The following is a 12,528-nucleotide window of genomic DNA, read 5'->3' on the forward strand; positions in this document are numbered from 1 at the left end:
TTTATGAACTTTTTTTTCCTCAACTTTACCGACTGACAGCTAATTTCAGGCGCTGCGCTTCGGTTCTGAAATGGCGCGCTTTTTGAATTCACTGCAATGCGCGCCGCGAACGAATAGACTAAAATATCCCGCGTAAAATTATAACCTCGTTAAAAAAAATTATTGCAGCGTAGATCTGTAGATTGTCACGAAAAATTAAATTTATAAATTAAAAATGGTTCAAAATTACGAAACTTGTAGTTCTGATGATAAAAATAGTGAGCCGAAGATTTTTAAAAGAAAAACTGTCGACTATCAGGATTTCGGGTCTAAGTTTTTGCAAAAGACAAAAGATTATGCTAAACAATTTTTTCATGTCTACTCCAGCAGACTGAGGGAGTTGAGAATTATTTTGGAAGACAAGGCATCAAAAAAATGGCGTAATTATTATTATTTATTTTAAATTTTATTTATATTTATTTTTTATACAAAATTAATTTTTAAAAAATCCTTTAGCTGAAGCGAAAATTCTTAAGCTACCAGAGCTGGAAAATTTGGAGGATGAGAAATGCGTCATCATCGGGACACTTTTCAAACACCAGGTATGGAAACCTTCAATATTACGTGAGCTGAGCGACGAAATCGAAGACTCGGGTGTGATTCCTGAAAAACGCGCTCACTATGCCAGCGAGAAGGACCAGCTGTACCTGGAGGACGAGATGCTGAGGATTAAGATTGTTGGAGATGTCGACTTCTCCGAGGTCGTTACTGGAGTCGTTTGTGCTCTGATGGGCAAGACCCTGGAGGACGGGTCATTCAAAATAGACGACTGGTGTTTTCCCGGGTGTCCACCGCGTCAACAATTGGGAGCTCCGGTTACAGGGAAACTTTTGTTGGTCTCAGGTCTCGACCTGGCGAATGACACCAACAATTTAGCACGCGACCTTCTGCTGGAGTGGATCAGCGGCATGGCAGGAAGCTCCGAAGCTCAGGAAGAAGCTGCGTCTATCATTAATTTGGTGATTGCTGGCAACAGTGTCAAGACAACAGACTCAGAGCAGCAGCACAGTCGCGGTTTGATAAAATCAAAAGCACTGGAGATGGCTTCGACCCGCGAGCTCTCTGCTGGAATAAATAAACTCGACAAATTGCTGTCCCAAATACTGAATCATTGCTCGGTTACTCTGATGCCAGGTCAGTATGATCCTTCCAACGTAATGCTGCCTCAGAAACCCATTCACCGTCTGCTGCTTCGTGAATCCCGTGGGTTTGAGAATCTCAAGGGAGTGAACAATCCCTGGTCTGGTGTAATTGGCAATCGGTTGATCTGCGGCTCCAGCGGACAACCCATCGAAGACATTATTCGCGTTTGCGGAGAATCAGATCGTACTGCTCTTCACTACCTGGAAAAAACTCTAGATTGGAGGCACTTTTGTCCCACCGCTCCTGATACTCTTCCCTCATATCCGTTTCATGACAAAGATCTTTTTATCATGCAGCAGTGCCCCGATATTTATTTCGCCGGCAACACGGAAAAATTTGAAACCAAGATCTGGAAAAGTAAAATTTTATTTATACTCGATATTAATTAATTAATAACTTCATTAATCCATCAATTGTTTTTCTTCCAGATCAAGATAATGAGCCAGTAAGACTCATATGTGTCCCGAAATTTTCCACCACCAGTACAGCTGTCCTCGTTGACCTCAAGACACTTGATGTCACTCCAATATCATTTGGAATTAATTAGATTTTGTCTTATCAATTTTTAATTATAATTTTACTAAATAAATTATTTTGTACTTTTGATAAAAAAAAATTTTAATGATTACTTTTTAATTATTAATTTAAATACCGATGGATACTAAGTACCAAGTACTCGCTAATTCTTCAGTCCTATTTTTTTTTCATGCCATTATTAAATTTTATAACATAAATTTTTTTCTTATCAAACGCGTGCTTTCATGAACGATATAATTAAAAATGTTTCTGATAAAACTGCTGACAATGTTATCAAAGTCGCCAAGCAGAAGTTACGTTTCTCAAATCAAGTTGAAAGCCCCTATCCGCTCACTTTTCATTGTGAGATAAAATCACTCAATATATAAGCGACTATTTAGTAAAAAAAAAAAAAAAAAAAAAAAAAAAAAAATTAGATAATGAATTTCCTAAAAAAAGAACAACAATTAATTTGGCACTTTTTTGTTTTAATTTTTATTCTAAATTATGTATTATCCGAAATATATAAATTACATTTTTGTACAATAAAAAAAGGCAATGAAAAGAAAAAAACAATATATTTAATGACTGAGATTCTAATAATCATAATCATCATAATAATAATAATAATAATAATTATAAATACGCTTTGAGAACAATTCATTGACCGCAACTTTTTTCAGTATTTTTTAAATAGTAAATAATTAAAAATATATATACGTTAAAGTGGGTAATAATTAATTCAAATAATAAAACAGTGTAAAATAATAATAATAATAATAAAATAATGCAATTGTTTTTTTTTATAATAACTAGTACTAATAATAATAATAATAATAGTATTAATATTAATAATAATAATAATAATGTGTACGATAGTGAGTGTTCTCTAAGCGCAATAGTATTAATTATATATAATGAAAAAAGACAGGACCGTTTTTTTTTTTTTAATGTCAATATCATAAATGTAAACATTGGTATTTTTTTTTCTTTACACAAATAGCAATTGTTCAATGAATGTGAATGTAGCAGATGTGAAAAAAATTTTGAATTAAACAATTAAAAATATGAAAATAAAAAAAATGCACATACTGATTTTCAAATTATATAAAAGTGAATTTTAAAAAATTTTATTAAATCCACATTTTTTTAAATTAACAACTGTCGGCTACATTCAAACTCATATTGTTCACTATTATTTTAATTTAATTATTCAATTAATTGTTTTAAAATTATTAATTAATATTATTATTATTATTCGTTTTAACACATTACGACAAGAAAAATAAGCACACGGCATATTATCATTATAATTATTAATATTAATATTTATAATTTTATTTATATATACTTAAACATTTAAATTTAAATTTAATTATTTGATCCTCCCTTCTCTCTTATTAATTTAAGCGATTAAATGAAGTTATAAAATTTATATTTATAATACACTTTACATATTAATACTAACTTAAGGTGCATGTCACATTTTTTTTAATTACTTTTTTTTTTGCCTAGACATTATATAACAATTGACAGGTATCCAATTTTTTTAAATTTTATTTTCAATTTTTTCTTTTTTTTTTGTTACTATTTATTAAATTACTTTATTTATACTTATAAATTTTAAATATATAGTAACGCTTTTCTTCTTTTCTTTTTTTCTCTCCTCTCTAAATTAAACATAAGACAATTAATCACGATAAGTATTAATGATAATTATAATATTAATTATTATTAACATCCCCTATCTCTTGGTCGTTAAGCGTATTCTTTCTTTTTCATTATCTCTCTCATCCCCAACTGTCCACTCGGGATCATTTGGATCTTCACCATCAGCATCACAATATGCTGACTCTGTTGTATCTGATCCCGGCGACGCTGGATCTATATCCTGATTATTAACATATATTTTAATAATTATTGTTTTAAATAATTACAATTATTTGCATAATAAAGTAAAAGCCCCTAAACCCACTTTGTACCATTAGTTGCTCACTTTAACTCTGTTACTTAAAACTTTAAACTCTATGAGGAAAATATTGTTTTCCATTTTATTTAATCATTTATATTGAGTAATTTAATCTCATTTCAATGAAAAGTGAGCGGCTATAAGAGCTTTTACCTCAATAATATTGATAGTAATTAATTAATTAATAAATGTCTTACATCATCGGGTTCTTTATCCGTCACCCGTGGACACAAAGCGGACGTCGTTGACTGCCAATGTCCATCGGGCATACTTTGGATCATTTTATCATAAACTTCTTCCGTTAATGGAAATATTCTAGGGTCATATGGTAAAACCTAAAAAAAATAATTATTAAATTTATATATTTAATTACTTAATAATTAGTGTAAAATTACATATAATTTACAAGACGTAAAATATTCGACATGCAATTAGTTTAGATTTTATGACCTCATCTTTTGTACTTTTAATTTAAATCGATAATCGTGCTAACTTCCGGTATACTTTTCTCGTAATCTACAAAAGCTAGACTTGCGCTTTGGTTTCTTTTTGTTTTTTTTTTTTTTAGACTTGCCACTACAAAGAATTCTTTAATTTTTTATAAATTTAAGATAAAAATTGTGGGCGTTATCTTTCATATATTTATATACATACATAATTTTGAATCAATAGTATTATTAGAATTTAATAAATTAAAAGATAATAGGAAATTTTTTAAAATTCGCGCCATGAGAATAAATAGAAATTAAATTTCTTTAAAATTTGAAACAAAAAAAATAATAACTTTAGAATCTGTATAATATAAGAATTTTCAAAGATAAAATTTCTATAGTGGAAAAAAAAAAAAACTGAATACGTCAATCGATTCTCAGGCCTTCGAACCCGGCTGACAAATGACGTAGTCTTAGAGGGTGAATTATAATAATAAATATCTTGTTGTGCCTTTCAATTAAATTAATACTATTAATAAACGACAATACGTTAATTTAAAAAAAAAATAAATCGATCTCGAGTTCACTTTACAGTAAATTGAACCTTTCTTATTAAATAAAATATAATAAATCACTTTTTATCTTAATACTTTTAGCCTACAACACGTGCTGTTAATAAATGTCGCGATAAAAAAAATTAATTAGTCCATTAAATAGTTAAATATTTAAATTAAAATACCTCATTATCATCTTCAACATTCGAACAACTGATTTCTTCTTTGCCCGTTCTTATAGACGATATTGTGCGTCTACGTATTGCGTATTGTAACGAAGAATTTCTATGACTGTCTAGTGTGTTATGATGCTCGGTGTCATGAGCGCTCATCGGCGTCGCTGGTGGTGATGTTAGTGGTGACGTTACGTCTCCAAGTTCGCTAGGGTGCGGCGACATTGGATCTAATTTCAAAAATTAAATATTAATTCACGTAATTTTTAGAAAGAAATAAAATAAAATAAATACCTGGAGTATTGGCACCACTGTCAGCTCTACTATCAGTCCTACGACTATGACGGAGACGATTTTGTGGAACCATATTTATATAAGTCATAAATCGTCTATTTTCTTCACGCTCACTACGCTCATGTCTAAGAGCTATTGTTTCATCTGATACATCTTCAACCTAAATAAAAAATATATATTTTTACAACAAATTTATCAATTATTGAGCTAATAGTAGAGTACAAGTACTATTTGTGGCCACTGTTCCATTTTTTGACATTTAATACTTTGTTTTAAGGGAATTTTTAGACAGTGCCGACCGGCATAAAGATTACTCCTAATTGATGTCAACTGTAAATAATTTTTTTTAAAAATCATCTCAGCGAAATTGTGATTTCGTAGCCATTTTTAAAATTACAATTGAGTCACTGAATATTTTTAAAAAAGTGTGGGAAGGGGCACTGTCAGAAAATGGCCTAAATTAACAAGCAGAATTTAAAAAGTTTCTATTTCAATATCAAAAATTAATGTCATTGCGTATTTTTAAAATTTTTTTATTGAAATTATTCAAGTGTCCAAAAACGGTACCTCTAACTTTAAAATAATAGTCTACTTACATCACTGTCTTGACTAGGCCTGTGCATGACACCATTTTTAACATCAGTTTTGGTAATATCATCACAAATCCTCCACCTTTAATTAAAGGTACAATTAAATTTAATTACGTCTATTAAATATCTATTGTTATTTATCAACAAATAACAATATACTTACTTTGGTGTTAATATTTCTTTATAAGGAAGTTTCTCTACTCTAGTGGCCGCTGCAACGCTGTAAGGTATGACAATATTGTCAATATCAAAAGACTGCTGTCGCGTTCGACTAAAAAAATATATATTATATATTTTCAATAATTCTTATTCTCGCATAGTAAAAATTATTAAAAATATATAATATATATTTTTAATAATCGTTATTATTATATAGAGTAAAAATTATTTCGCAATTTATTTATTTTATCTTAACAAGTTATTAACTGATTGTTTAATTTTAAATGTAAAAAAAAAAAAAAAAAAAAAAAAAAAAAAAATATTTACCCAAGACTTAAAAAAAAAAAAATTATCTTGATTAATTTTTAAAAAAATTTACAATTCAATATACGGAAAAAAAAAAAAAAAAAAAAAAAAATGTATGGATAAATATATTTACCCATGAGAAATAGAAGTTTTTTCTTTAACAGTAACTTTCTCAGCATGATGCTGCAAAGGTGAAGGCACTGGAGAGGAATGTTTGCTAGAACTCGATTGCGCACTAACGTCATCCTCATCGTCATTGTGTTGGGACAATTTATTAACTTTTTTCCTACTCAATCCAGTTGAATTTTTACCTCCTGGCCCTGTATTACCACCAGCAGTGCCACTGTTGCTCAGTCTCTCACGTTTGCCCTTCAACATCTTCTTCTTTATCTTCGCGGACATCGCCGTCGCCGAGGAGTTCTTCTTAATTCTCTGGGTATTATATTTATTGGGCTTAGGATGATCAGGTGATAATTTCGTTTTATTTCTCCTCTCAATCGTATCCTTGTCTTTGATCCTGGGTATCCTGGTGCTGCCCCTCAGCATTTTCTGCTGCCAATCCGTCGTCTTCATGATGGCATCCAAGTGGGTGCTGTGCTGAACCTCATCGGGGAATGAAAGAACCGGATGATAGCAAGGATCCACCATGGCGATTCTCTCGGAAACCGAGAGCTGATCGAAGGGTTCCTGAGGCTGCATCGGATCGACCCGACCAGTGCAGAGTGCGCATGGAGCTAACACGTGCTCGCAGTCGCACCTCACCGTAGAGGGTCTCGCCGCGCGCTTAGATAGCTCATGCAGGCCATCAATGCGCAACAGTTTACGTTTCCTGTAGCTCTCCGAGACAAAGGGCCGTGTCCTCGCCGATTGTTGCTCGGCCTCAGGTAAATTGTAACGGTTCAACGCACCCGGCAGCACGCCACTATACCCATTGACTGTCTCAGCGCCTTCCAGCACCACCTGACCCTTGTTCGCCCTGACCTGCCGCTGCAAGTCATTGTGCTGCCGGATGCGGTACTCGAGATCAGATATTTGTGCATTCAACCACGTCCACCTCGACGCTATTCCCGCCCGGTCCTGGGAATATCTCCACGACGCTCTTTTACATCTACAAATAAATATACAAACATCGTTATAAATTTACGTTTATTGATTGATTGATTGGTTCAATTAATTACTCAATAAAAAAAAAATCAGAACTGAACCCAAATAAATAATCAGTTGCTGAGAGTACTTGCAAAGTTATTGTGAGTAAAAAAAAGTCAAAGACCGAGGTAACGATTGCCAGCTAATGCTCCGTGCAGTCTATATTTATACTAATCAATAATACGGAAAATTACATGGTAGGATTTTTAAAATAATTTTTTTTTTACACAATACGTTTAATTTAAACACTTGTTATGATCAAATTTTCGTTATCAATGCGATAAAAAATGATTCATTGTAAAAAAAAAAATAAAAAAAATAATAAGTGATGTGATCAAAGTATCATAATTTAATCTACAGAGTTGTTAATTACCTAATATTTGAAAACTAGATGTTAGCTAAGTATTTTAACAGGTGATTGTACCAAATTAATTTCGAGTATACAATCGTATTTAATCTTTAGTTATGCAGAAGGGGATACGTGTTAGTGAGTCATAAACATGATGCAATAGCTGGTAAAATTGTGCCAAGTCTATCTAACGGCTATCAATTCAATGGATAAATTTTTTTGTTAGATTACTATAGATAGGATTTGAGGAGTAAAAATCACAACTCACATGGGTAACTGCTGCTGATGGGGATTATTAAATGTCTGCATTTCATCGCAGCTCTCACCACCGCTGCTGGAAACGGTGCAGTCGGAATCGAAGTTTGTTTCGATTGTATGGAGCTGAGTGGCCAGAGAACCGGCGACATTTTCCACTTCGTCTTTATCAACAGTAACTTGGGCTGTGCCGAACAATGGATGTCTTGTATTAGAGCCACTGGCGCTACCGATACCACTACCACCAACACTACTATTAACACCAGTACCACTGACACCGCTACCACCTACTACACTAATACTAGAAGCATTATCACGCGAGCCGCCTCCAAAGTATCGACAGTAACTACGTTGACGGCTGACACTGTTGCTCTGTGCGGAATAAGACTTTTCTATTTTTTGTATAAACGAGTTGAGAGTCCCGCCGATTTCGGGAAAGTTTTTAAGTTGGGTGCCTTTGGGTGCCAAGGCCGACAACTCCTGTTGGAAATATTTTTTAACGCTGTGGTGAGCCTGCTCCAAAACACCGATCGTCTCTTCAGCAGCATGACGCCCGACGAACTTGGTCTGGAGTTTGCGTAGACGTCTCAGTAAAAAGGCCGATCGTCTTTCCAACTCGTACTGCCTGTGCTCAACGGTATCCTGCTGCACCTGGAGGTTGATGGTGCGTGGACCCTCAGTAGACTCGACGATGTTCATATTTAAATTCATGCCAATGTTGTCGTTGACGAGATTCATAACTTCTTCGGTGAATATTTCGCTGCTGAACGACGCGAGAGCTGTCTCGGAGATGGGGAATATCTCAGGACAGGGGACTCCGGTTTCACTAGACCCGGTGGGTATGATTGCGTCCCCGGCGTCTTCGATGGACTGGTCGGCGCCCTCCATCGACTTGATAACCTGAAGAATGTCATCGACATGATGCCCGATGTCACCAACATCATTGCCAATGTCACCGACAACGTTCACCGGCAGCTCGGTATTCAGCTCCATCATCCGCGTCATATCGAGGTCCTTGACGTCTGCAGGTAGTTCGTCGTCGACAACCATCGAGACGTCGGCATCGTTTGCTTTTAAAAACCCCATTTGCTCGTCGGTCTGATGAGTACCAGGATTAGCATCAATATTTGCGTCATCAGCAGCACTAGCAGCAGTAGAAGAAGGATCACTCATTATAATGTCAATCTTCTTGGGTTGGTTGCAGTTCGGCATCACCGAGTGCTGCTGCTTCTTGGCCACGTGACTTTTCTCCGTCGTTCTCCCTCTTCTTCTTCCTCTTCCTCCTTCTTCTTCCTCCGCTGCCGCCTCCTCCTCCTCCTCCTCCTCCAATTCGGTAAACTTAATTTTCTGGTCGTCGTTGTAATCTTTGTTGTTATCACGCGGTGCTATCAAGTCAGTACCATTGGTAAACATCGACAGGCTTCCAAATTTACTAACGTACTGTGAATTAATGACATCGCGTATCAGATCTTTGGATATGCCGCGCAGGCACTGCTCGTCAATCTTGCTCGGCTGAACGTTCGCTGACACTACGAATTTCGCCAAGACCTCACGATTCTGGCAGACCTGAATTTTAAAAAACTTTTAAGACAACTGTCTGATTAAAAACAATATCCCTTTATATTTTAATTATTAAATCTAAGTAATTGATAATTATATTTACCTGCGCAGCCTGCTCCGAAGATAAAAATCCACTAGCCGGTAAAGGGTTTATTAAATCGGCAGGCTTTTGAGGACCACCTTCCGTCAGAGCAGGGGCCATCACTGCCACTGACGCAGCTGGTGCCACTGCCTCGACATCCAGAGGCTCCCACCGGTACCTAAACCCGCGCCTGTGCTGTTCAGGCGCCGTGCTTACTCCCATTCATCCATTACTCTCTCTACCCTCGTGTGCCCTCCCAATCTTATTATTCTTCCTCACTGCTGCTGCTACTGCTACTGCTGATTCACTTACTTAAAAACTTTTATTTTATTTTACAGCCCACTTAACACACTACCACGCACTCTGATACTCTGCCAGTTAAGTTGTGTCTATAGTCCTCCTCAGTTCCTGGGTAATCATTTTCCTCTGCACTATTGTCTGCAATAAATAAACAAAAGTTAATAACCCGATCACCAAGACATTATTTATAATATTTATAATATCAACTTACCAACAATAACGTATTACTTTCATCGATTTTAAACTGACTGTCGACGAGGGCGTTTATCTACGCGCTGATTATTTCAACTCCCAAGTAACCCGGTCCTGATCTGCGGGCAAAAAAAACAATCAATTATTAAACTTTCTACTAAAGTTTTTTAAATATTACAGTTTCGCAATTTTATTTCACTAAATCGTGACTCGAAACGACCTGGAGGAAATTCAAATACCGGGAGTGCCGGCTAGCGAGTGAGAGATCCGGCAAGAGACAGAAAGTCGAGAGATAACTAAGGGATGGAATTTTTTTTGTTTTTAAAAATTATAATAAATAACCGGCTTCAAGGGCGTCGGCTCAATTTAACGTAGTTTAGTTTTTTTGTCCTTCAATAACCGACTGACGCATTACCACGTGATTGGAGTAGCAATAGCTCGATAACTAATCCGCGGTTACTAATAACTACTCCACTTACCGAAAAACTGACCAGCAAATTAATCACTCCAAATTTACAAACTAATAATTTACTTTTTTTGTCTTCTTCTTTTTTTTTTTTTTGCGCTCCGGGGTCGTTACACGCGGACGCGCGTCCGTTGCATAATGACGCGGGAGAAATAAAAAAAAAACTGTACGATGACTTTATACTTGAAACTTCATCTTTTCACTAAAATAATTTTCTTGTTCTTCAGTTACACGTAATCTGAATTCTCGTGAGGATTTAAATAATAAAAAAAAAAAAAAAAATAGAATTCTCAAGCAGCCAAGGGGTGCGGTGGCGAGATGGCGACGGCTAAAAAGCAACGTTCGTTCGAGGATCGTTGATAAAGTACTCAGTCTACAAAAAACTCAGCATTTCTCTCTCCCTCTCCGATAACATTGCCACTAAAAAGCACAGTAATATTTCCATTATTTAAATAACATCAGTAAGTGAAGTAAAGAGTGTAAATGGCGACGAAAAATATAAAAACGCGACGGGCAAGCGGTAGATCCTTTTCGGGTTGCTCGTAATCCTTCTCTCTCGATCTATCATTATTTCGTCACTCCGTCTTACTCTCTCTTTCACTCCACTCACTTTACTTATACGCATTGCCATTACTCACACTCTCTCATATCTTTATCCACAGAGCACACAGACACTGATCACCGCGTTAGTTTCCTCCTCAGTACAAGTACAGTCGCGGTAGCACACACAGACCGCGGGTACAAAGACGCAACGAAATCAACGAGGGATTAAATCCCGTCCCGGTCCCAATCCAAGATGATAGTGACCACCTTACCACCCAGTCCTCAGCAAACACTCCACCGAATTTTAAATAAAATCCTCTTGTCTCTTCCTCTCTATTATTTTATTTCTTCAAATTATTTTTTATTTCCACCAGGTCAACTTTACTCCACTCCTCCAAATAAAATTGCATACATATACATAAATATACGCACATATATATGTACATATACTCATGTATATAAATAATATTAATAATAAATTAAAAAAAAAAAAAACAACTAACCAAAAAAATAAAAGAGAAATAAAAATAAAAAATAAAAAACGCTAGACTATTCCGTCACACCCAAGCGGTCACGACGGGGACACGTAACGTACCGCGCACGGTGGGAAGAATTGAGCGTGTATTATATTCGCTTAAAACTCGGTACGGCGACGCTGCTGCTGCTACTTGGTTGCTTGCTTCCTCCTGCTTTAGCTGATGCTTTTCGCAGTACTGACGCTGTTACGATACCTCTCGTTCCCTCCTATCTATCTTACACACACACACACATGTATACACATATATATATACTTATATTTATATATACAATTACTGATTCACAGATACTACTCACTGCACTGGGTGTCTCACTCTAGCCGACTCCAGCGACGGACCTCGGTCCTTGTTCCTCTCTTACACTCGCTGGTGGTAGACAGAGACGGCAGCTAGACTTGAAGAGCTTAAAAAATGTAGCTTACCGCGTCACTATTTTTTAGTTATTAATCGACACTTAATTGCACATTACTATTTTAAAATAACTAGATCCGCGGTTATTTTAAATCCTGGTTGCTGTTATTATTTAAAACAAATATTTTTACAAATTGTTAACTATTATAATTATTAACGAACGGACATGTACGAACGTGCTCGATGGTATAATATAATAATGGTTGAAGCAAAATGTTCTGATCGTTGCCGTTAGCCGTTGGCGAAGCGGGATCGACCAATACTGCGGCGCACAAGCCGGATGTTCCCATTGCGGCCACGATGCCCCGTTCCACTCGCCCCATTGGTCGATAAACAAACCCAGGACCGAGGAGCCTTTAGGTTTCGGTATCTCTGCGCAAGCCCATTGGCAGATTTTTTTGAATTAAAATTCTCATTGGCGGCTGAAATTTTTAAAGGTGGCGCCACGTTACGGCTTGACATTTGCCGCGTATTCGCGTCATTGATACAAACACACACGCGACGTTTGTTTTTT

The 12,528-nt window shown here is 35.8% G+C and overlaps 2 protein-coding genes across 8 annotated transcripts; one reads left to right on the forward strand and one right to left on the reverse strand.

Moving 5' to 3' along the window:
* The first annotated feature begins 69 nt into the window (after positions 1-69).
* On the forward strand, positions 70-2,112 carry LOC103570757 (DNA polymerase delta subunit 2). Its single transcript, XM_008548610.3, has 3 exons — positions 70-419; positions 496-1,539; positions 1,611-2,112. Exons 1-3 carry the CDS (start codon positions 215-217, stop codon positions 1,727-1,729), a joined length of 1,368 nt encoding a protein of 455 aa, XP_008546832.1. The 5' UTR covers positions 70-214; the 3' UTR covers positions 1,730-2,112.
* A 38-nt stretch (positions 2,113-2,150) lies between these two features.
* Positions 2,151-12,286, reverse strand: LOC103570756 (uncharacterized). Of its 7 annotated transcripts, none has more exons than XM_053739504.1 (12): positions 11,902-12,286; positions 11,663-11,815; positions 10,078-10,177; positions 9,588-10,004; positions 7,938-9,505; positions 6,308-7,282; positions 5,873-5,980; positions 5,716-5,791; positions 5,120-5,279; positions 4,838-5,055; positions 3,865-4,002; positions 2,152-3,589 (listed from the first exon to the last, which is right to left on the reverse strand). In XM_053739504.1, exons 4-12 carry the CDS (start codon positions 9,786-9,788, stop codon positions 3,443-3,445), a joined length of 3,591 nt encoding a protein of 1,196 aa, XP_053595479.1. In that variant the 5' UTR covers positions 9,789-10,004; positions 10,078-10,177; positions 11,663-11,815; positions 11,902-12,286; the 3' UTR covers positions 2,152-3,442. The 7 variants fall into 7 exon arrangements, with proteins under 7 accessions (XP_014297922.1, XP_053595479.1, XP_053595480.1 ...); XM_053739505.1 differs by lacking the exons at positions 11,663-11,815; positions 11,902-12,286 and adding exons at positions 11,340-11,459; positions 11,571-11,656; XM_014442436.2 differs by lacking the exon at positions 11,663-11,815 and having other exon boundaries at positions 2,151-3,589; positions 5,873-5,929.
* Positions 12,287-12,528: the final 242 nt, after the last annotated feature.

This window comes from Microplitis demolitor, chromosome 5 (assembly GCF_026212275.2).
Source record: "Microplitis demolitor isolate Queensland-Clemson2020A chromosome 5, iyMicDemo2.1a, whole genome shotgun sequence".
Lineage (NCBI taxonomy): Eukaryota > Metazoa > Arthropoda > Insecta > Hymenoptera > Braconidae > Microplitis > Microplitis demolitor.